Below are 25,806 nucleotides of genomic sequence, written 5' to 3' on the forward strand. Positions count from 1 at the left end.
AGTATAAAACTTTAAATGTAGAAAGTTAACTATAAATCAAGTGCTTATAAAAAGTAGTTTGATTTGATACTCGACTACAGAGTATATGGATAGTTGACAGATGCTGTAAACTTACATGTGAAACAAGAAATAATGCCAAAGCACTTGTGCTGTGAAAATATGTTAATTAGCTAATGTGATTACAGAGAAAATATAACTAGAAGCTGCACCCTAGAGAGAAAGACAGGAGGTCCAAGGGCATATTTCTCTCTCCAGGTATTAATTAATAAACCTGAATATCTGATGATTATTATACAGCCTTTGTGTCTGACTTATTTGAAATTGCAGACTGGGACCCATTTTGGGATAAAGAACTCATCCTGGGAAATTCCTCCTGCCCCACTGTTCAGGTACTGTCCGGGACCTGCAATTGCGAAGTCCTCCAACTCTCTGGTTCTGATCTCTCTCCCCTCATTAGCACCACCTGATTTGTTCTTCCAATCTACTAGAGACACCCAATATTCTTCCCACCTAACAGACACCCTCCAATGCTCCTCCCAGTCTCCCAACCTCTGGTGGTATAGTAGGATGATACAGAAGTTCTATGTTCCGCTCTGTCTAGTTTTGGGTGCAAAGTTTTGAATCAAGACCTGCTCTAATATCTCAGAATCCCTGAGCCTCCCAGCACATCTAGTTACAAAGCCTGTAGGTGGCAATATTCTTTCAACCTTACTTGCAGCACTGGCTATGCTATTATTAAAGAGTAATGGAGGGAGAGAAAGAGAAAGAGATTAAAAATGAAAATAATGTTTGCTTACTGTCTGTGCTATTGTTATTATTATTCTAATTATTTACTAACCAAGACTTAAATAAATAAGTTGGCTCAGAAAAACACCATCCCTGGAGAGGTATAATTTATTGAATGCGTGAAAAGTGCAGCCTTCGTAGAATACTTGCGTTTGGCCTCTTGTGCTTTACTAGTTTCAAACCAAGAAATTAATCGTATGGGTGATCCCCAAAACACTGACTATCCTTCACAAGGATAAGATCAACGTCAGACTAGTGCAGGGAAGAAGAAAAAAAAAAGGAGATAAAAATGTAAATGGAAAGAAGACCATGGGAAAGGACTTAAAATGAAAGCAAAGGATAGATAATGGAACCGAAGCATTAGACAAAAAAACCCAGTCACTAAAGTAAACAAACAAAAAAAAAATATTATCAACTTTTAGTGACGAGTGCTTCAGCTCTTAAAAATGCAAACTAAAGTATAATATTAATGGGAGGTTTAACAGTGTTTTATATGATGACAAAGGGCAACCAAAGAGTTTAATGCTGGTCATAGAGAAACACTTCAGGAACTTTTAGCATATTAAACGTTAGAGTTGACATTTTCACGCACGTTGATTAGTGCCTGGGGCAGGCAGGACGGTCCGGACTTCAGCAGGGAAGGGCGATGGGGCGGTACTTTTGGGAAGGGAAAGCCTGGGATTGGCTGCTTGAACCAACTTCCCCCACCCAAAATTGATACGTCTGCGTCACGTTCTGAGGAAAGCTGGGAAAGGAGTATATAAAGTTAGAAAGTAGGTGAGGGAGTTGGCCCGTGTTGTAAGCGTGGTAGGTTTGTGTCTTTAAGAGAAACGGGGTAGTGGAGGGTTTCTACTCGTCCAGAGCGAGTGATGGGTTTGTAGTCGAATGTTTCTTTCCATGTCAGGTGGGCGGGTGGTAGGAAAGTACAGTACTTCATATAAGTTTTTCTACCTATCGTGATTATTTATTAAAAAGGTATTTATAAGCAACTCCTTTGTTTTTGAAGTAAGCTTCTGCGGGATTGCCTATCATTTTGGTAATGTGAGTTCTTTTCCTCATTTGTGTCTGGAGTGGAAGAGTATACGGTTGTTATTCCCGATCCGATACATAGAAAGAAAAAGAAAATTGACGCTCGTGTCTGCGTGCGTTTCTTCCGAGAGCACGTGTTTCTGGTTTTCTTAATTAAGTCAGCTCCTGCGGGGTTGGCTTGGCCTTGGGGGAAACGCGACGCAGCTCTTCAGATCTAGAATGTCTTTAAACTGGCTTTTTTTTTTTTTTTTTTTTTAAAGATAGCTCTAAAACTCCGCGCGATGTACAAAAACACATACGCTTGAAGTTTGCAAAGAACACCCATTATATAAGGCAGAAGTTAACTAGCATATTTTCACTCTGGCCCATAACGATCAGCAGGTTTTCTGTTTGTTTTATGTTGTATGTGGTTTTTTTTTTTGTTGGTTTTTTAAAAATATATAGGAGACTGATACACCAAATGTGGCCACCTTATATTGTGTCTAGAAAGTCGAAATAGTTTTCTGGAATGCTCTACTCGTACTTCTATCTAGGTAGGTTTTCAATTTTTCTGCCGCCGAGGTGGCAGCGGGTACAATTTCCTCCAATTAAGAGGTTTAGTTATTGCTTGGGGTAGCGTGACTTAGTTTCTAACTGGCTTGAAGCCTTTGACCTATGTTTCCCATGGTTTGAATTTATGTCATGGTAAGATGAATTGTGCTTTTCAGCTCCATCCGTGTCAATGGTGCAGCTTTCTCCATCTCCTTTCCGTCGCCTTTCGCCTTCAGGCTGCTCATCGGAGAAAGGTATGAAGCCAGCCAAAGAGCAGACCGGGGAGAGCCAGCATGTCCTCACCCCCCTGCAGACTCCTCTCTCCTCGGCCTCCACCCCTTTCCAGGCGTACGAGACCTACGTTGACAATGGGATGATCTGCCTGAAACACAAAATCAGGAACATCGAAAAAAAGAAGGTAACGCATTTTATCCCTTGCAATATTTTTAGGATGCATTTTGTGTGAAAGGTGACCTGGGCTAATTAAACAACTTTTCGGGAAGCTGAGGAAATGGTATGTAAAAACAAACCAAAACCCCCACAAGCGCTTGGCTGCTTTCTTATCAAGCAATGTAACTTGTACTTGAAACCAGTCTATGGGGATGGGGTAAAACACGGACCTCGCGGATCTAAACCCGCACGTCCTTAAAAATCCGAGGTCCGTGTCGGTTCGTGTCCCTACCGCTTGTAGTTTCTGTCGCTGACAGACCTTGATGAGATTTTAGCGCTGACGGATCCTTCTCAGCATAGGGAGGGAAAAGTGTTAGGATCCGTCAGTGCTAAAAATCTCTTCTGAGGTCTGTCAGAGCCAGAGACTAGTGCTAGAGCGGCAGAGCAGAAGCCAAGAGAGCGGGGAAAAGAAGTCTCCAAACTCCAGCACTAGTCTCTGGCTCTGACAGACCTCGATGAGATTTTTAGCGCTGACGGATCCTAACACTTTTCCCTCCCTATGCTGAGACGGATCCGTCAGCGCTCAAATCTCAATCAAGGTCTGTTAGCGACAGAAACTACAGCGGCAGGGACACGGACCGACACGGACCTCAGATTTTTAAGGATGTGAAGTGCAGACAGTTCAGATCCGTGAGGTCCTGTTGTGTAGGACCCCTGAACAATTTGTTGAAGGGGACGAATAGATTGTTCAGAGGATCCTCCCGACAGCCAGTTCTGATGGTAGAAACAAAGAAACCCTCCCCCCTTTTTTGCCTGTCTTTAGCACATCTAGCTGAATACACAGATGTTATTAGTTCTTTTAAAACTGATTACTAGTTTCTACCATTAGCCGAGCGAGGGGAAAAAATTGAAGAGGATGAGCTTTTAGCTTTCTAAAGAAAGGACAGATGTGTCCATTGTTTGTCCATTAACAACATTAAGCCAATCCACCCAAACTGGGGCTTCTCTTTCCTCAACCCAAACTGCGGGAGGATCTGAAGTCCGCCTTCGCTTTCCCTGCAGCTCAGCTCAGGCCCCCGACTCCCTCGCGGATCTGAACTGCACATCACATCCTTAAAAATCCGAGGTCCGCGCACTTTTAGTCTGGCTCTGACAGAGCTCTGACAATTTAACTCTGACGGATCCTAAAAGTGGCACGGACCTCGGATTTTTAAGGACGTGCGGGTTTAGATCCGCGAGGTCCGTGAGGTCCGCGTTTTACCCCTTCCCCAGTCTATGGGCTGTTAAACTCAAGTTTGCCATTTGCTGTCATGTCATCTTTATTAAATGGAATAATAGACAGTTATGTACAATAGATGAATACAAAAGTAAACGTATGTATCTCTAATCATTTTTATTTAATATGTGAACAATCATGTATAACGGTAACAAAATAATATAATTTAAAATTAATAAATGTTATCATATACTAATTTTTATTATAAAAATAAATTCAATTCTAACAATTCCAACATTCCTATAACAGTAAATGTATAACTGATGAATATAAAAATATATATCCACTCAGAATTCACTATTATAATGTACTTGATAAAAAACAATATCAAAAATCACAGAGTCCCACAAAACAAAAAAAGTGTTATATAAGAGGACCGAAAGGGGTATCAGACAACCCCGCACACAACGATTGAGTGCTGGGAGCAATTCCTCATTTACCCCACAGAACCTCCACCACCTCTTAGTGTGTTGCTTATTTCAAATTATAGCAGCTTGTTTTAAACTTGCTCATGTTTTTTACTTTATATTGCATTTTCCTTTATATTATATTTCTAGTAAGTGTAGAAAAGTTACTTAGCTTTCAGCTTTCAGTTTAAAAATCAATCCCCTGAACGCCAACGCGTTTCGATATCCTTTGTCAAGGCGACATGGGGAGCTGAAAACCAAACACAAACAGTCAAGAAAATTTAAGGGATAAGGCCTCTTATATGACCTACAATTTACCCCCCAAAACCAATTGCCAAATCTACTTACATTTAACATGCACTGTATACCACCAACCGGCTGCAAACGCAAGCCGATGTTTGTGCTAGATTCTATGTCACCTAAAGGGTTAAACGAAACATCCGATTAGTTAGCTCAGGCTGAATTTTAGGCTTTTTTTGCCTTTTTGTGCGTATGTTCCTTTAAGTTAGCTCTTAGGTCAGGTGGGTGTTCCCCGGATGAGTCATAAGTGGGGGTGGTATTTAAAGTCCAGAGTCACTCTGCCTCGGCTTGCGTTTGCAGCCGGTTGGTGGTATACAGTGCATGTTAAATGTTAAATGTAAGTAGATTTGGCAATTGGTTTTGGGGGGTAAATTGTAGGTCATATAAGAGGCCTTATCCCTTAAATTTTCTTGACTGTTTGTGTTTGGTTTTCAGCTCCCCATGTCGCCTTGACAAAGGATATCGAAACGCGTTGGCGTTCAGGGGATTGATTTTTAAACTGAAAGCTGAAAGCTAAGTAACTTTTCTACACTTACTAGAAATATAATATAAAGGAAAATGCAATATAAAGTAAAAAACATGAGCAAGTTTAAAACAAGCTGCTATAATTTGAAATAAGCAACACACTAAGAGGTGGTGGAGGTTCTGTGGGGTAAATGAGGAATTGCTCCCAGCACTCAATCGTTGTGTGCGGGGTTGTCTGATACCCCTTTCGGTCCTCTTATATAACACTTTTTTTGTTTTGTGGGACTCTGTGATTTTTGATATCGAATATAAAAATAAGCATGTCGTAAAAGAAATTACATAAACATAATTTATTTCAGATACAATAACAGAAGAAAAAACATAACTACATAACTAACTACCCTTACCCCACCCCACCCCCACCCCCCTCCCAGGACTGCATAGAAAAGAAATAAGCCAAAAAACAACTTAAGGTCTACCTAACAAAACACAGCTACATTTAAGGTGTGATGTTATGTTACTACGCTGACGCGGTTTGAATGGGATTATCAAAAAGAATCCTAAAAATCCTGTTTGCCCGAGCTGATCTGTAGTACAGAATAAAGCACTTATGGTGTTCTAAGCAAGTGTGTTTCAACCTTTTTACACCTATGGTCCGGCATCGGTTCGTGGACCAGCAGTTGAAGAAACTGGGCTAAGTTGTGGGCCAGACCCCGACCATCTCTACCCAATCTCCACCCCAGACCCCGCCCCCATAATAGTACCAATTGCACCTTGAACGTCTCGTGCCTCATCTGGAAGCCTTCCCTCTGACGTTGCAACGTCAGAGAGAAGGCTTCCGGTTCAGACGCAGGACGCCCGTAGGAGCCATTGCCCGTGGCTTTGTGCACTGAATCAGTGAGAGAGGGAGCTGGCTCAAAGATAACGCCGCATGGATCGCACCGTGGACCGGCGGTTGAAGAACACTGTTTTGGGCTGATGCACGTGCTGGCCCTGTGGACCGGCACTGGTCCATGGACCGGTGGTTGAAGAACACTGTTCTAAGCTATTAAAATATGATCAGCGTCGACAACACTAGGACTCTGTTTAACAAATTTGATGACACTTTCACATGCAGCTTATGAAATCGGAGCTATTGAGTGACAAATGCCTTATGTTGCTCATTGCGACATGAATACAGTCGACTCTGCTTATGTGTAAGCCCTCCGGACCAGACGGCGACATGCACTTAAACTGAGTATGCGCTTAATCGGAGTACCCTTTTTAGTAAAGTAAAATCACAGTATGCTGTAGTCAAATGTAATAAAACTTTATTCAGCAAAAAACATACAATGTAACACGGTTCAGTTTTAGAAACAGCACTGTTCTGTCTAATGCGATACACTGTAAACCTTTTTTTAAACCAACATTCTACTGAAATAATCTGTCGTTTTCTACACGCAGATTGTACGATTCAGGCTGTGTAGCTGACTACTGATGCTGTAAAACTGTCCATAGTCGTGACATCCATTTATCTCCAGATAACGCAGCATGTGTAGGAACTTCAGCGTGTCCGAGAAGGAAACAATCTCTGCAGGTGTTTCATTAGTCGTGATGACCGCAGCAGTATCTCCATCATCATCAGACTCTTGGTTGTCTGCAGTGTCCTTTGACTGTACAGATATCGTAATTAGTGTTGTCGGATGATGTGGGCAAATCATTGTCAACGGTGACATACAGCTCAAACTCTTTGTGGTGAGAATCCAACTGGGAGTTAAATGAACGAAGTGTCGGCTTCATTTGTCTCATCAGATGTGTGAGTGAAGCTCGCTTGTCGATAGCAATTTGAAATAAATGATGAGACTCTACTCCACACCTCCCGTACCATGTGAAGAGTCGAGCACTGTCATTTTTCTCACAAGCTCAGCAGCTCGTGGGCTGGATTTCGTGCTTGCATCAATCACTGCCATCATATCTTAAGACGAGTAACCTGTAATGGCATTTGAAGTTGGTGATTATCTGCTGGTCCATCGGTTGGATCAAAGATGTCGTTTGGCAGAAACATGAGTTTGATGGTCGTTAGTCTTATGCTATTGCTGTGTGCTGCATTACAATGTGCCTACTATGCCTTCTCATCAGATTGTCAAGTTTTACAACCATTAAATCCACAGTGTCGCCATCATCCATGCATTTTTTTGCTGCTTACATATTCAACAGGCAGGCTTTTAATGATTTTGAAGCACTGAGGATTTCAATTCTTCCCAATCACTGGCTCGAGCTTTTCACTACCATCCATATTGTAACTGAGCAGCAATGTCAATTGTTCCTTTTGGCACCTTGAAGCCAACAGTTTTGCTGCATTTGAAAGCCAATGTTCATTAGGGATGGCATACCAGTACAGGCCTGTCTCATTGGCATTGAAAACGTCGTATGGTTCATATCCACCAATGACTGATGGCAACACTTCCATGACCCATCTTTCTGCTCCAAACTCATCCGTATCTTGTTTTTCGCCATGCTGCTGCTTAAATTTTATGCCGTTATGAATTTTTCACCTTTCTAGCCATCCATTTGTTGCTTTGAAGTCGTCTACGCCAAGTTCTTCGGACAGCTGTATTGCTTTCTCCATCAGCAGAGGCCCACTGATTGGCAGTTGATGACTTCTAGCTTCAGCAAACTATCGCAGTAATGCCTGTTACATGTCTTCAGCCTTCCCAATTCTTTTCCGTTTCCTGGTAGGATTGCTGTTTTGCCAGTCTTTCAATATTGCTTGTTTTTTTGTTGTGTTTTTGTTGTGTTTTTTTTTTTGCGACTGAGAAATCTGGCTAGGATGAACACTAATGTTTGCAATAGAGACCTGACTCTCCCGTTGGTCAAGTCTCTTTAAAACATTGACACGTTCAGCCAAAGACAATGACTTTTGACCAGCGTGTTAGACACGTTCAGACAAAAACTTTTCTCCATGCGACGCCATGGTGCAGTTCAGAAAGTTTGAACATCTGGCCAGGTCTAGACTGCTGATCCGAAACTTGGTTCATCCATGTGAGAATGTGATTGCTTTTAACTGGAGTGAACGTAACGTGAACAAATGGAGGTGGGACCTATAACATCAATGCGCATAAGTGGATTGTGTGCTTATCAGAATTGCAATTATCTGGAGTTTGCATCCATTGACTTTAGTGTAAAAAAAAAAAAAAGGGACCATGGTGGTAGGCTGCAGATAACCGAAGCGTGCGCTTAACAGACGTGCATGTAGGTGGAGTTGACTGTACATGACCATAAACTACTAAACACAATAAAGGATTTTTGCTTTCTCATCAACTTGTATTGTTATTTCAAGATAATATGGGGCTCCTAAATCAATTGAACTTGCGCTATAAAATTTGAGTAGGGGGTTTAATCATTCAGTGATTATGGAAAGTTAGGTATACAGAACTTATGTGATCTTGACTATAGGATGACTAAAACCTCATTAGTGTTGTCCAGGATTAAATTTTCCTCCAGGCCTTATGTAGCCATCTAATGTTGCAGTCAGACCACCTTTGTTCATGAACTGTCGGTTACTTGCAAGGAGGCTGGGCAATCTCCCAGTTAGATATTTCCACATGTATACATATATAGGTGTAGATAGCTGATGGCAATTTAACTGGTCCGAAATGGCTCCTAGTAGGTTAAACAGCCCAAAGGCTGTGGAACACTCAAAAGCTCTGTTCCTGACCTCGCCCCATAATAGTACTAATTGTAATACCATTTTATCCATTAATTTTTCATATTTACACATAATATAATCTTAACACATAATGGTTAATCACAAAATTAAACTGCTCAAACCACACTGTATGCTTATCAACATTCATTCTTACCAGAACATCTGGCCTTGGTCACATACAGAACACAGATAATCCCTAAGATAGCAAACTTTACATACAGTACAACACCAGAGAAATGGAAAGAAACTAATTTTTTCCTGAACACAGTGCAAAATATAGACAGCAGATTATAAATTCTCAAAGCTGACATTTCCATCACTAGATTGAAAATAAAATCATATTCCCTACCTTGTTTGTTGATTTTGTTTTTCTGAACATCTTTTCCTAGTCTCTGGATGCACTTCCTTATTTCTGTGCTCTTAACTGTGTATCCAGGGCCTTCCTATCCATTTGCTGTTTACTACATCTTTGGCATTAACTTAACATTCAAATTAAGTTTTTCTGCTTTTTCTCAATCCCTTCCCATTTATCCATGTGTACTATCTCCTCCTCCCCTATTCCCACTTCTTCTATCTCTTCCCTGCCACACCTATTGCTATGTACCACCTCATCCCTCTCTCTCCCCTTCTCCTCCATCCCTGTGCACCATCTTCTCCCTCTCCCATGGTCTGGCATGTCTTCCCCCTCCTATGGCCTATTGACCATGACCACAGACTACAAAACCTTCAAGAAAAAAATAAAAACCCTTCTACTCAAAAAAACACACAAAACCGAACTAACACAATCAGGAATGTCCCAAGCATCACCTGCAACTACTACATATGTACCTCCAATATCATGACAACTCAGATGTAATCCTTAGCAACTCAAAGAAATGTACAAACTACTCCCTAAATACTTCTAATCTCTGCACAATCCATTTATAATCCTACTTCAACCGCAAGGTAATGGCAGAATAGAAATCCCTAATGTAATGTATCTTTCTCCTCTTCTCTTCCATGGTCTGGCATCTCTCTCTTCCTTCCATTCCCATGGTCTGGCATCACTCTTTTCCCTTCCAGTGGTTTGACATCTTTGTATCTCTAATCTCCCTCCATTCTCTTCACCATTATGTCCAACAATTCTTACTCTTTCTTCCTTTCCCCATATATATATCAGCTCTTTCCCTCCCACTCCATTCATTTATGTCCAGCAATCCTTTTTCTCGTCCTATCCCACTGGCAGCATCTGTATTTTCCTGCTTTCCCAAACCTTGGCCCCCCTCCCCCCAGCAGAATCCTGTGGCACAACCTCTCCAGCTCATGAATTCAACCGCCTCTCCAGCTGCTGTAATTTTAAATCTTCAACAGCCGGCGGCAGCAATGAAGTGAGCTTGCTGCCGTCGGCCTGCCCCTGAAATCATCATGCTGCAGCATTCTGCCTTTGTGGGAATAGGAAGTTGCTGCAGAATGATGACTTTGGGGCAGGCCAGCAGCATACTCACTTCGTTGCAGCCACCAGCTACTGGAAAATGTAAAATTACAGCACTGGAGGAATTGGGAGAGCCATTACTGACTCTTCTGACTGCCAATTTTTGGGAAGCCATGGCTCCTGTGGGGCCTTCCCTTCTGTCACCCATGAAATAGCCTGTACAAGGCTAGCAGATCATCTTCAGCAGCACTTTATCAATTAGCAGCAAACGCAAACCCATCTATTTTGGGGTCGAGTCAAAACTGATATTCAGTGCTGATATTCAGAGTTTAACCTGCCAAGTTTAATTTCATAAATAAGGCCATCTGTCCTATCTTTATACAGTAACTCATAACTGAATGTTGTACTTAAACTAAGCAGTTAGGCCGCCCTGGCTTACTCCTCTTGCCGCAGGAGCAGAGACTTTGTTCGTGTTTGGTCTCCTTATTTGGACATTCTGCCTCCCCGGAGTCGCAGTCGCATTTTGAACAGATTGCAGTTGTATCCTACCCCACCTATCTGACCTCGCTTTATCCCAGGACAAGCAGGCAGCATATTTTCTACATGTGGGTGATATCATCCATGGAGCCCGTCGCGGACAGCTTTTCAAGCAAACTTGATTGAAGATCTTCGTTTGCTAGTGCTGCACCGCGCATACGTGTGCCTTCCCGCTCAGCTAGAGGGCGCATCTCCTCAATGTGGTCCTCAGTTCTTAGTTTTCCACGGAGCCAGAAAGCCCTGTCTCTTCTCTGCGAATCTAAGTGCCTTTCTTGCACTGCGGCTTCTTTTATTGTTTTCTTCGGAAGTCGCTGTGCCCAGTGTCTTCTGTTTTTATTTTAAAAAAAACAACCAAAAAACTTCATTACATCGATCGCGACCAGGGGGTCCCAGTTTTTTCCTTGGCCGCCCGGCCTCACGTGGCCTTTTTTTCCTGCCTTTTATGTCCCGGTCTCTTACCGGTTTCAAGAAGTGTACGCAGTGCGGTCGGGTGATCTCGATCACAGATCCGCACCGTTGGTGTATACTTTGTCTTGGTGTTGATCACCCTACAGACTCTTGCCCTCATGCCACTCTCCAATCCCAGGCTTTTCGTTGACGACGAGCCAAGATTTTGGAACTTTTCTCCATGGATAAAGCCTCGGTCTCGACATCGGCCTCGAAGACCTCGGGCCCGAGCATGTCTCCCTCGACTTCGAAGACCTCGACCTTGGGTAAGTCTCCTCTTCCTCCTTCAGGTTCAGCTCAACTACCAAAGAAGCTGTCCTCGAGTCTCTGGCCACTCAGGTAGTGAGTGTAGTCCTGCCGGCCTCTGCGAGACCTCCTCCTAAGCGTGCCTCCACATTATGGGAATACTCTACATCGAGGTTACCCTCGTTGGAGCGCACTGCACCAGTTCATCCAAATCCTTTGGTCTCGGTGCCGATGTTCGAGGGGGTAAACAGTCAGTTGGACAAAGGGGAACCCGTAGACATCATTTACCTCGACTTCAAAAAGGCCTTTGACAAGGTACCCCATGAGCGGCTACTTAGGAAGCTGTGGAACCACGGGGTGGAAGGGGACGTGCACAGATGGGTCAAACACTGGTTGGCAGGCAGAAGGCAGAGGGTTGGAGTGAAGGGTCATTACTCGAGCTGGAGGAAGGTCACGAGCAGGGTTCCGCAGGGGTCTGTACTCGGGCCGCTGCTGTTCAATGTATTTATCAATGACCTGGAAATGGGGACGAAGTGTTAAGTTATCAAATTTGCGGATGACACTAAACTCTGTAGAAGGGTTAGAAATGCGGAAGAGTGTGAGGACCTACAAAGGGACCTAAGAAAACTGGAGGAGTGGGCGAATAAATGGCAGATGGACTTCAATGTGGGGAAATGCAAGGTCATGCATTTAGGGAGAAAAAACCCGATGTTCAGCTACCAAATGGGGGGATTAGTGTTAGAGAGAAGTAGCCTTGAAAGAGATTTGGGTGTACTGGTGGACACAACAACGAAGTCAACAGCACAATGCGCAGCAGCCGCGAAGAAGGCAAACAGAATGTTGGGTATTATTAAGAAGGGTATTACGACCAGAACGAGAGAAGTCATACTGCCGTTGTATCGGGCAATGGTGCGCCCGCATCTGGAGTACTGTGTTTAGTATTGGTCACCGTACCTTAAGAAGGATATGACAATACTTGAGAGGGTCCAGAGGAGAGCTACACGAATGATTAAGGGCATGGAAAACCTTTCATACACTGAAAGATTGGAGAGATTGGGGCTCTTCTCCCTGGAAAAGAGGAGACTCAGAGGAGACATGATAGAGACCTACAAGATCATGAAGGGCATAGAGAGAGTAGAGAGGGACAGATTCTTCAAACTTTCAAAACATAAAAGAACAAGAGGGCATTAGGAAAAGTTGGAAGGAGACAGATTCAGAACGAATGCTAGGAAGTTTTTCTTTATCCAGCGTGTGGTGGACACTTGGAATGCGCTTCCAGAAGACGTAATAGGACAGAGTACGGTACTGGAGTTCAAGAAAGGATTGGACAATTTCCTGCTGGAAAAAGGGATAGAGGGGTATAGATAGAGGGCTACTGCACAGGTCCTGGACTTGTTGGGCCGCCGTGTGAGCGGACTGCTGGGCACGATGGACCTTGGGTCTGACCCAGTAGAGGCACTGCTTATGTTATGTTCTATCCCAACCTCGCAGATCTCTGCTTTGGCTCAGCTTGCCCCGGCCTCTACCTCACTCGTTGACCAGCCTGAGCATTCTGCCGAGGGCTCTAGAGACAAGGTGTGTCGGTCCCGCTGCTTGTCCTTGAGTGACTCCTCGCCTACTCCATCGAGGCGGACTTCCCTTCCACCCGACCTCATTCGAAGCACCGGCCTAAACGTACTTCTTCTTCGAGGCTGCGGTCCTCCAAACGGCCCAGGGATTCTCCCCCGAGGCGGGGTAGGTCGCCAGGTCCTCGCACAACAGGGTCCATCCAACCATCGGACCTCATACTGTCTGACCCTCGTCTTCGCCGATCTCTCATGCCGTCTCAGTCTCTGAGCCGAGGGGCTTCGAGGTCGAAGACTCCAACCTCCCTGCCGCATTGGAATGTCTCTTCTTCCCGGGGCTCACCTAGGCGAGCTCCCCGGGCATCCGTCCCTCAGACCCCTGGGTCCTCGCCTTCCAGGCTCTCTAAGTGCAAGCTGTTGTCGACTCCCCCTCGTTCTATCAGCGGGGCCTCATCGACGTCCCTGCTTATGGACACTGACTTGCTGGTGCAGTACTCGAGGGAAGCTACCCCCTCGTTCTCGGCTGCCCCGAAGTCCCGCTCTGCTTCGCCCCTTGAAGGTTCATGCTGGACATGGGCAAGGCCCTGCAACTGGATCTCCAGTTCGAATCCAGGTATACCCAGGAATATTTGGAGGAGATGGAGCTTCCTTATCCACAGAAGGAATCTCTTCGCCTCCCTCTGAATCCGGTCTTGCAGCAGACTTTCTTTCGGAATTTGGAGACACCTTACACCAAGTTGGAATCCAGGTACTGGACGGTCCCATGTAAGGGGTTTGAAAAGGCTCAGCTTTCCCACCAGTCCTTGGTGGTGGAGTCCTCTTTAAAGAAGTCTAATCCCTCCAAGGTCTACGCGGCAGTCCCGGCTGGGAAGGCCAGACTATGGACAAGTTTGGCAGGCGCCTGTACCAAAATTCGATGATGGCGAACAGAGTTCTGAATTACAATCTTACCTTTACATCCTATCTCAAACATTGCATCAAATCCATGCCCTCTTTTCAGGATGATTTGGCTATTCATCGCCAGACCGAATTTTGCCGGCTGCTGGATACGCTGTCGCAGATTCGCCTATATATGTTTCAGGTGACCTATGATGGCTTTGAACTCTCTTCGAGGGTATCGCCTTTGCGGTAGCCATGCGCCGCCTAGCTTGGCTCCGCATAGTTGACAAGGATCCGAATCTACAGGACCGTCTGGCGAATCTCCCTTGCTTGGGCAATGAGCTCTTTGACGACTCCATCAAGGCGGCCTCTCCAAGTATGAACGCTCCTTTGCCTCCTTGGTCAGACCCAAGGCAAAGCCCGCTCCTCCTAAGTCCCCGGTGCTACCCCCAGAAGTCCACACCAGCTTTTTCCAGGCCGCCACCTTGGCGTCAGCAGCAGCAGAGGGCCCCTCAAAAGCCTCAGACCCCTGCAGCAGCAAAGCCTGCGCCATCTTTTTGACTATCCCTGTTGGAGCGGGCCGGCCCCTTCCATCCTCGAGCCTTCTCTGTCTATCGGGGGCCGCCTCGGCGCCTTTTGTCACCACAGGAAACTGATTACTTCGGACAACTGGGTCCTCTCCATCATCAGAGAGGGGTATTCCCTTCATTTCCGGACGTCGCCTCGGACATGACCCCAAGAGTGTCATTCCAACCGGTTGCAACTCCCCCTTCTTCTCCAGGAGGCTCATGCCCTCCTTTGCCTTCGGGTGGTGGAGGAGGTCCCTTTGTGTCAGCAGGGCACCGGGTTCTACTTCCGGTACTTTTTTGTCCCCCCAAAAGACCTGGTACCTGCGCCCTATCCTGGACCTCTGGGTGTTGAACAAGTTTCTGGTCAAGGAAAAGTTCTGTATGCTCTCTTCCCACGTTGTATCCCCTAATGGACGAAGTGGTTGTGCTCCCTGGACCTGAAAGAGGCCTACACTCGCATCCCGATCCACCTGGCCTTTCGCAGGTTCTTTCACTTTCAGGTGGGAGACCTTCACCTGCAGTATCGGGTCCTCCCATTCGGGCTCGCTTCATCCCCACGGGTCTTCACAAAGTGCCTCGTGGTGGTGGCGGCAGCGGCCCTACGATCAGAGTCTTCAAGTGTTCCTATACCTTTACGACTGGCTCATCAAGGCAAGGCGCCGTCACGGCAGGAGGTTATTTCAGCGACCCAACTATTTTGTGCCTTCGGCATCTAAGCTTTGAGGTCAACTTCCCCAAGTCCCAATTGTGCCCCTCTCAGTCTCTGCAGTTCATAGGGGCGGTGCTGGACACGGTTCACCTCTGCTCATTTCTGCCTCAGCAGGCCGCCCTCATTCACCTGTGCCAGCAGGTCTCCTTTCAGTCCACAGCCTCGGCCAAACAGATGATCCTGTTGGGCCACATGGCCTCCACCGTTCATGTGACTCCTTTTGCCAGACTTCACCTCCGAGTGCCTCAGTGGACTCTGGCGACCCAGTGGAGACAGGAGCGGGATCCCGCATCTCAGCACATTGTGGCTCCCTCCATGCAGCGTTCACTCCGCTGGTGGATGCTCTCTTCCAATCTTTCCAGAGGTTTTTTCTTTCTCGCGCCCTGCCGCAGAAGGTCCTAACAGACTCCTCTGCGTATGCCTGGGGGGCTCACCGACAGCCTCCGGACTCAGGGTCTTTGGTCAAGCGCCGACTGTCGCTGCAACATCAACCTGCTGGAGCTTCGGGCCATTTACAATGCTTTGGTAGCCTTTTGGCATTTGCTTCAGGATCGCATGGTCCTGGTGCGCACGGACAACCAGGTGGCGATGTATTATGTGAACAAGCAGGGGGGTACAAGTTCCCTGTCTCTTTGCCGGGAGGCTCTTCGGCTCTGGGAGTGGGCAATACGCCACAACATCTTCCTTCGAGCAGTCTACATCCAAGGCAAGCAAAACTGCCTGGCGGACAGGTTGAGTCGCCTTCTCCAGCTGCACGAATGGTCGCTCCATTCCTCGACTCTGCGTCAGGTGTTTGCTCGATGGGGGACGCCGTAGATAGATCTGTTCGTCTCGCCCCCTCAACCACAAGTTGCCTCACTTCTGCTCCAGGATTTATTCCCCGGATCGTCTTGAAGCGGATGCTTTCCTTCTAGATTAGATGGGATAGTTCCTCTACGCGTTCCCTCCATTTCCTCTGATTCTGAAGACTCTCGTTCAACTCAAGTCAGTCCACGCCACCATGATTTTGATAGCACCTCAGTGGCCCAGACAGCCGTGGTTCTCCCTTCTCCTCTGACTCGGTGCAAGGAAGCCTCTGCTTCTGTCTGTATTTCCTTCTCTGCTGTCTCAGAGCTGGGGTTCGCTGCTGCATCTCAATCTGCAGTCTCTATACTTAACAGCATGGTTCCTTCCACCTAACTCCCTCCCAGTTTTTCTCAGTCGGTGCGGGATGTCCTCAAGACCTCTCGGAAGAGTTCCACTAGACAGTGCTACTCCCAGAAATGGACTAGATTTGTTGCATGGTGTGCTACACATTGCGTGGAGTCACTGTCTGCCTCCTTGTCCTCTGTGCTGGATTATCTGCTGCACTTGTCTCGGTCTGGTTTCAAATCTGGGATCTTAATGTGGTTCTGGCTCAATTGATGAAACCTCCGTTTGAACCCATTGATAAGGCTCATCTGAAGTATCTCACTTGGAAGGTGTGTTTCTGATTGCCCTCACATCTGCTAGCAGAGTCAGTGAGCTGTAAGCTCTGGTTGCGGACCCGCCTTTTACTGTTTTTCATCATGACAAGGTGGTTCTTCGTACTCATCCTAAATTCTTGCCTAAGGTAGTTTCGGATTTCTACCTCAACCAGTCCATTGTTCTTCAGTGTTTTTTCCCAAGCCCCATTCTCATCCTGGAGAGGTGGCGCTTCACACTCTTGACTGTAAGAGGGCATTGGCTTTTTACCTCCAACGCACCCAGTCTCATCGGACAGTTCCTCAACTCTTCATATCTTTTGATCCTAATCAGTTGAGGTGTCCTGTTTCCAAGCGTATCTTGTCCAACAGGTTGGCTGCTTGTATTTCCTTCTGCTATGCTCAGGCTGGTCTCCTGCTGCAGGGTCGGGTCATGGGGCATAAAGTCCGAGCGATGGCAGCTGTCTCTTTCCTCAGGTCCACGCCTATTGAGGAGATCTGCAAGGCTGCCACTTGTTCCTCGGTTCATACCTTCACCTCTCGATACTGTCTGGATACTTTCTCCAGGCGCGACAACCAGTCGGTTTTATGTAATCTGTTCTCCTAAATTGCCAACTCTATCCCCGTCCCATCCTGGTTAGCTTGGAGGTCACCCACATGTAGAGAATATGCTGCCTGCTTGTCCTGGGATAAAGCACAGTCAAAAATCTGTTCTCCTTGTCTCCCTTGACCTATCTGCAGCCTTTGACACCATTGACCATTCTCTTCTCATCAACCGACTTAAAGACTGCGGCATCACAGGCCAGGCTCTTTCATGGTTTGTCTCATACTTTAACGAACGCTGTTTTAAAGTTTACGTAAAGAACGAAACTTCTTCTTCCATCTCACAAACTTATGGTGTCCCACAAGGCTCCATTCTATCTCCACTGTTATTCAATATCTTTCTATCTCCCCTTCTTACCCTGGCACGGTCTATTGGATTCACGATCTTTGCCTATGCAGATGACGTACAGCTACTTCACCCTATTAACACCTCAAACATCTCTGAAATAAGCATTATTAACAATAAACTGGATGCAATAAACGACTGGCTGTACACAAATAAACTCTCCCTCAATATCAACAAATCCTGCGGTCTCCTACTCCCTATCAACAACAGTGAGACCCTATCTGCTAAGATTTTTATCAAATCCATTCCCATAAAAATGGAATCAAAAATAAAATTACTAGGAGTTACCATTGACAAAGATCTCACTTTCCATGATCATATCAGCTCGGTTGCAAAAATTTGCTTTTTTAAACTTCGCCTTATTCGCTCTCTAACTTCGATTCTAGAGACAGATGCAATCAAAACTCTAATTCATTCTTTAGTTATTTCTCACCTTGATTACTGTAACTCTCTTTATAACGGACTCCCCCAAAAAGAAATTCGACGCTTACAACTAATTCAAAACACAGCAATAAAACTCATCTATAAAACCGGCAAATTTGACCATGTAACCCCTCTTTTGAAGGAAGCACACTGGCTCCCTATTACACACCGTATCACTTATAAAACCATTCTGCTCACCTTTAAAATCAGACTTTCTCACCTGCCTTTATATCTCGATAAGCTCCTCATCCCACAACGCTCAATACGTCTACTAAGGTCAGCAGATCAGAAACTTGTTTATTCCATCCATAAAAGATTTCTTTTACACTAGAAAAATAAACTTCGCAGTAGTAGCTCCAACTTTGTGGAATGCTCTGCCACAGCCACTCCGATCCGAACATCAACTTGATAAATTTAAGATAAGCCTGAAGACCTTTCTATTTAGCGACGCCTTTTCCTGTGTTTAGCTTTTCCTTTCTTTTTTTTTTCTCCTTCTTTTTCTTCTTTTCACTCTTCATTTATTTCTTCTTTTCTTATTCAGCCAACCGCTTTTATAAAGCGATCCCACCCCATATGTTTTACCCCCTTCCCTCTCTCTCCTTTCTTCTTCTAACATGTAACTTTCCCCCCAATCCTACCTACTTTCCCTCACCTTCAAGTCTGTCTAGTTAATGTCCTTGCTGTGCACTTTTATTCTTTTTTTTAAGTATTTATCTCTTTTTTTAAAAATTTTTTTTATTATAAACCGGCCAGATACTTGTTGATGGTCGGTATATTAAAAGTCAATAAACTTGAATAAACTTACCGTAACAGGTGTTATCCAGGGACAACAGGCAGATATTCTCGCAACCCTCCTGCCTCCCCGGATTGGCTTCTTTGCTAGCTATCTGAACTGAGGACCACATTGAGGAGATGCGCCCTCTAGCTGAGCGGGAAGGCACACGCATGTGCGGTGCAGCAGTAGCAAACTAAGATCTTCAATCAAGTTTGCTTGAAAAGCTGTCCGATGGGGCTCCGTGGATGACGTCACCCACATGTAGAGAATATCTGCCTGCTGTCCTTGGATAACATCTGTTACGGTAAGTAACTGTGCTTTTTGGACTTGGGGGGAGGGAGGTGTTGGGGGGGGGGGCGGTTTGTGGGGGGTTGAGGGTTGGGGTGCTTTGTACCCTGGGAGTGTCCAGACATGGCCTGGCATAGAATATCTGTGTTTAGTGCTAGTGGCTGTCAGCAATATGCTGAGTGCTTGTACATCTTTATAGGATTGTTTAAGGAGGGATGCTGAGGTAGCTTAAGTTTAACAGTATCAAATGCAACTTAAGAGTGAAGTTCTTAAGGAGGCTGATGTGTTTCATATACAAGGCCTGCCTTCTCCATATTCCATAAACTGTGGATAAGATTGTAGGCTTTTTTTTTTTTTAATATATTGCTACTTTATTTATAGATGAAACTAGATGATTACAAACAGCGGATGCAAAATGGAGAAAGTCTTAATCAGGACCAGCTGGTGAGTAATTTTTTTCTCTGGAAGAACTGATAAACTACTCGTGATTTTTATTATGCAAAGTTATAGTATTGTGTACTCATGATTTTTAAGGCTTGTTTGTATGTTTGTTTTATCATGTTTTTGTTTTAAAACTGTATGTAAACTGAAATTTTTAAATACATCACAGCTGGAAAGAAACACCTATTTCTGTGAGGGCTCATCCTACTAGAGGCATTTCCTTTTCTTGGGCAGTCATCTGCAATGTCTGGAGGAATTTGCAGGCCTGCTATCTGGTCATCCTTGCATACCTTGACCAAGTTTTACAGGATCAATATGGTGGCTGAACAGGATGCTGCTTTTGGTTCCTGCATTTTGGTAGCAGGCTCATCGATCCCACCCTGACTCTATGGGACTTGTACAATCCCACTATTCCTGGACAGGAATGAAAGATTAGATTCTTACCTTTTCTAATCTCTCCTTGTAAATCTGCACTCTATTCCTGGAACCCACCCTGGGAGTTGCTGATTGTCTGCTTTGATAAGTACTGTTAAGCTGGACTGGGGTGGGGGTGTAGGGGGCTGGAGGTAAGCTGGACTGGGGGGGGGGGGAGTGTAGGGGGCTGGAGGGGAGAGGGAAGCAAGAGACAGAAAGATGCCAGACTGTGGGGAATGGACAGTAGAAGGAGGAAAAATGATGGGGATGGGAGCATAAAGATGCTAGATCACATGGATGAGGGGAAAGCGCAGGGGCGGTGAGGGAGGATAGGGACACAGATAAGATGGATGATGTACATGGAGAAAGATGAAATGTCAAACAAAGGAGAGAAGAAACCTGAGACTGGAATCAATACAATTTTTAAAAATAGTGAAAAGGTAGAAAATTTCATTTTCTATTTATCGATTTAGATTTGTCAGTTTTTAGAATAAACTGCCAGAGTTGATATTATGTAACCAGGGGTTAAAATTAATGTTTATCTCCTTTTATGGGGGGCGGGGGGGCTTCTGGGCTCCTGTGAGATTGCGGTCTGTCACAGGGTTCTTTAGAACTCCTGGGCAGCTGTGAGCACCTGGGGTCTGGTAGAGAATAATTTATTAAGATAACTTATATAATGATTTGGGAATTTATTGGATTTTTGGAGAGTTGAGTGAGAAATGTATGATGCACATGAAAATATGTGGTTTTAAAATTTAAAAACACAGGGTCATCAAGAGTTGTGCTTAATGGATCCACCAACTGGGAGGTATTTTTCTTTAAATTTGTCCACATTATCCTTAATGTTCCCCTCATTATTGCCTCTGGGCCAAAATGGAGCCTAGAACCTTGAAAGTAGAGATTCCAGCAACGGTAATTTCTGTGTTTCTCTTATTGATGGATACTAGGTCTGATAGCATAAACTAAGCTGGTATTGCCATAGTTATCTATGTAGGAGTTCTGGCGCTATGTCTCCCAACTTCCTTCTGCTATTGCGTCTATGTAGTGCTGATGCACTATGTCTCCGTTCCCCTGCCGTCGCTTATCTCCTGCCTTCTGCGTCTTCTCTCCCCAGCCTCCCCTACCCGAACAGCAGCAGCTCACTATGTGACCTTTGCTAGGCCAGCCCACCTCCAACGAAAGAAGTTGCATTATCGGAGGCAAGCCGGACTAGCAAAGGCCCTGAGGCTGCCTGATGGAATCGCCAGCTCAGTAGTACCTCTCCTCTCCCTAGCGGCAGCTTACTGTATGCTTTTAATAATAATAACTTTATTTTTGTATACCGCAATACCATAAAACAGTTCAGAGTGGTTTACAGGAGAAGAGACTGTACATTTACAGCGAAGATGCAGGAGTCAGATTAACCAGGATAAAGTAACCAGTAACAGTAACAATTAAAATAAAAAAGTAAGATAGGTACTTAGAAATTCCCTTATTGTCCCGAAGGCTCACAATCTAACTAAAGTACCTAGAGAATAACAAAGAAGTGAAAAATAGAGGAAAAATAAGAAAAACATTCTAACAAGACTACATTGATCTAAAATACTTTGGAAGGATGAAGAGAGGAGAGAAAGGAATATATACAGTTACAAGGGAGTGCAGGATGAGGATAGTAAGATCCGGGGAAGAAGAGGTATATAGGTGAGGAAGGAGAGGGAAGGAAGGAAGGAAGGATGGGGTTAGAGAAATATATCAGAGGTAAGCTTTGAGAGATTTTCTGAAGGATAGGTAGGATGGGGCAAGAGAGATGAGGGTGGTAAGGCAATCATTCCATTTGCCAGCTTGAAAAGAGAGGGCTTTGTCCAGGAATCTTTTGTAAATACATCCCTTTGGCGAGGGGAAGGCAAACAGGTGGGCATTTAACATCCCCATGCAGCTATTTAGCCACGGTTCCATCAGGCAGCCTTGGGGCTTTTGCTAGGCTGGCCTGCCTCCTATGATGCAATTTCCTCTTTCATTGGAGGCAGTCCCGGCCTAGCAAAAGCCCCGAGGCTGCCTGATGGAAACGCAGCTAAACTAATACTAGCGGCAGCTCTGTGGGGAAGTTAAAAGCACGTAGTGAGCTGCTGTTAGGGAGGGAAAGGGTGCTGCTGGACAAGGGGGGGAAGGGGAGAGGGAGAAGAGGTGCTGCTGGACAAGAGGGAGGGTGAGATGGTGCATGGGGGAAAGAGCATATTAGTTGTGAGTGGGGATGGGGGTAGGGAAGGAAGGAAAAATTGTTGCAGGATGAGTGAGTGAGAAATGGACATGGTGTGGAGGAGAGGAGGGAAAAATGAGTCGTGGGGAGAGAACATGTGAATGGGATTGGGGAGAGATGGATTGGGGGGTGGGAAGGAGTGATGTCACAGTTGAAGGAAGGAGCAAGGAGAAAAAGTGTTCAGGAGGCAGAAAGTGTTGGACTCATGGAGAGAGAGAGAGTGCAGAAAGAAGGGAAGGAGAAATGTCACTCGCGAAGGGGGAGCGGGCAGAGTAAAATGTTGGACTCATGGAGGGGGAGGGAATGGAGACTGAAGGAGAAGAAACGTGCAGGAGGCAGAGAGAAAAATGTTGTAAAGGAGGGAGAAATGTTGGATTTGGCAGTAGAGGGAGTGGGAGAGATGCACACTGGATATTTCTCTTTCCCCACTCCCTTTGCAGCAAGGGAGAGAATGAGAGGAGGACAGAGAGAGGGAGACGTGTTGCCAGTGGTGGTGGAGGAGAGGAAGAAAAGTTGGACTCATGGAGGGACAGAGAGAAATGTTGGTTGGGGAAGGGAATGACTTCCGAAGGAGAGGAAGTGTGCAGGAGGCAGAAAGAAATATTGGATGCACAGTCGAGAGGGAAGTGCAACCAGAGACTCGTGAAATCGCCAGACAATAAAGGTAGGAAAAATTATCAATGTGTTTAATTTTGAGAATTTATCTGTCTGTATTTTGCATTATATTTGTCTATTTTTCTATAGTTGTTACTGACATTGCATATTTTAAAGTCATCTGCCTTGACCTCTTTGAAAAAAAACCCTGAATATAAATGATTCAACATTTTTTCTGTGTACAGTGAGCTTTTTATTTTTTAAAATTTTGTGGTTGCCATTATGTATTACAATTATATTGTGTGTGTATGAAAAAATGGATAGAAGAAATTGCATAACAATTCTGTTATGGGGGTGGGATCTGGAGCGGAGCCTGAGCAGGTCTGAGGCAAGAGCTTGGGGTGGGGGTACTCTGTTGATATTTATTAGACTTGGGGGCTTAAAGTTGAGACACTGAGTTAGGAGTTTGTTAAGGGACAGGTAAGGTGGTGGTGTGGTTGCTGGCACCTGTGGTATAATATTTGGAAGTAAAGGAAGGGACGAAAGATTGTTTTAATAGGAATTAGATACAGAGTAGTGGTGCAGCCTGAGTGGTTTATAGAATCTGACAGTTGGATTATTATGAGTTGTGAATGGATACTGTTTAAGAAAATACCGTATTTTTTGCTCCATAAGATGCACCCCAGGTTTAGAGAAGGAAAACAAGAAAAAAAACCCATTCTGAACCAAATTGTATACTAATATATACCCGGCACCTTTAAATTCTGTCCCACCCCCAATCAACCATCACTTTTACATACCCCCCCCCCCAGCACCTTTAAATTCTGTCCCAGTATCCTAGCAGTACCTTTAAATTGTGGAGGTCGGTGGACGGCTGCTTGTCGGGGCCCGTGGCGCACAAGCACTAATGTCTGGGCCTAATTGTGCTGATCGCTGGTGCTTCGCTGGACGGCTGCTTGCTTTTTACCGGCATGTTGGGGCCAGTGGCGCACAAGCGTGCTGCTGCGAGGGTGCGCGCCACTTCTGAATAGCTGCCTCAGTTCTCATGAGGAGCTAGCAAGGACTGAGGCAGCCATTCAGAAGTGGCATGCACCCACGCAGCAGCGTGCTTGTGTGCAACAGGCCCCGACAAGCAGCAGGCAGCCGTCCATCGACCTCCCAAATTTAAAGGTACCGGTGGGGGTGGGGGTATATTTGCTTCATAAGACACACCCTTATTTCCACCCACTTGTGGGGGAAAAAAGTGTATTTTATGGAGCAAAAAATACGGTAGTTTCTTTTTGTAATTGTGGTAGTGGCTCTTATGATCTGGAATATAGCAGAAGAGCAACAGTTGATTTAGGGACTGTAGGGCTGAGCCAAATAATTAAAGGGAGGCCTAAGAAGGATGCAAGTTTAAATATAAAGAAGCCTGATGAACTCTTTGTTAAGCAGGCTGGGCTGTGTAGAAGCTTTGAGTAGAAAGGGAAAATATAAAGTTAGGCCAGTAGTAGGTTTCTCTTCACAGCTAAAGTTTCTGGATTGAGATTGAAAAGCCATCCAGAAAAACCTGAACAAGGAGGAAAAAGAAGCTGGCCAACGTGAGAGAGAACCTGGAGTTTGGTTTTGCGTTTTTGTGTTGTGCGCACACACACCATTTGGGACATTTTAGTTTTCCTTTTGGTGAACATTAAAGTAAATCTGATAGAAAATACAATAACTCTTTGATTTTAATATTAGTCAGTGGGATCTGGACACTGGGAATCTAAAGAAAAGCATTTTTAACTCTATTGGAAATATTTTAAACATTGGACAACTTTTAAATAGGTTGTTTTAAATGCAATTTTAATTAGAAATTTTCAGTTGTTTTAATTGTATCTAGCTTGTGAACTGGATCCAGTTAGGTTCATTTAGTAGAAAAATAAGTTTATTAAAACTCTTGATTTGGTGTCAATTTATATTGTAAGAAATTGTCATCTAACTTTTACTTGCCCAGTAACTATAGCTTGCTGTGTTCTTTATTCCCCTTCCCTATTTATTTGTGCCCACACTCCTCGGAGTGAAGTACTGCCTGAAGTATTGGCCTGTTTAGTGACTGCAACAATTGCAGATAAAGTAAGGCAGGGCTTCTGCTCTGAGAGGTGTGCTTACAATTAGATATGAGTGGAGCTTGGTGTACTGCCAAACTATACCTTTTTCAGGTTCAGGCAGGTTTGGGGGTTCCATGGCTGCACACATCCACCAACACCATCCTTAACATCGGTTATTTATTTATTTTTTGCACAGTACAAGGGGAAATGCATTTCTTTGATTTTTGTGCTACATTCAGGATCTGGTTTCTTGGGATTTCTGCTTAATTTCTTTCACAAACTAGAAGATACAGTAGAAATATGTAATCTAAGTTTTATCTGTGTTCTGTTTGATCAAGACCAGGTACTCCTGTTAGTGTAAATTTTTGTTTACCCATCTGTGATAATTTTGGTTTGCTCAGTTTTACCTAAAAGATTTGAAATTGTAGCCCAGTGAAATATTTAAGCTTCTTCCGTTTTGTGGTAGGGTTGTTTTTTTGTGTGTTTTTTTTTTTGGCAGTCATATTGCTACTTTTATATTGAAGCCTGATATTGGAGGATTTATGTTGCTTTTAGTGAGACTTCACTAGAATTTGAAATGTTTTTGTATGGTGAGTTTTATAGGGAAATTACTTGGCCATTCATTGTTGGGGGGGAAGGCCGGTGGGGGGGGGGGCCTGTGGATGCAGAATTTATTTTGTTTCCATACCATATGGAGGAATTTTTGCTACCCAGCCTCGCTCTCACCAATATCGGCGACCCACGCCGATACCAACAACCCACAGGGACCAAAGACCGCCTGTTTCCTTGCTGGGCCGGGCGTGTGAGCACGCTCCTCCTCCCAGAAGCTGCTGGGAGCTCTTAAATTCGCTGCAACTGAACGACGCGCCTTCACGTAGCAACTGAGCGGAGCAAAAAGAAGAGACACTTTAAACCCAACTTCCAGGTTCTGCCCTACTTG

The 25,806-nt window shown here is 44.8% G+C and overlaps 1 protein-coding gene across 11 annotated transcripts in view; it reads left to right on the forward strand.

The window, feature by feature from the left end:
- Positions 1-1,468: 1,468 nt before the first annotated feature.
- The window catches only part of CAPRIN2 (caprin family member 2), a 331,530-nt gene continuing 307,192 nt past the window's right edge, over positions 1,469-25,806 (forward strand). For 6 of the 11 annotated variants that reach the window (XM_033952550.1, XM_033952543.1, XM_033952549.1 and 3 more), the window contains exons 1-3: positions 2,309-2,348; positions 2,523-2,764; positions 19,494-19,556. In XM_033952550.1, coding sequence (XP_033808441.1) covers positions 2,324-2,348; positions 2,523-2,764; positions 19,494-19,556 — 330 coding nt within the window. In that variant the 5' untranslated portion in view covers positions 2,309-2,323. The other 5 variants (XM_033952547.1, XM_033952545.1, XM_033952548.1 and 2 more) reach the window with 5 other exon arrangements.

This window comes from Geotrypetes seraphini, chromosome 7 (genome assembly GCF_902459505.1).
Source record: "Geotrypetes seraphini chromosome 7, aGeoSer1.1, whole genome shotgun sequence".
Classification (NCBI taxonomy): domain Eukaryota; kingdom Metazoa; phylum Chordata; class Amphibia; order Gymnophiona; family Dermophiidae; genus Geotrypetes; species Geotrypetes seraphini.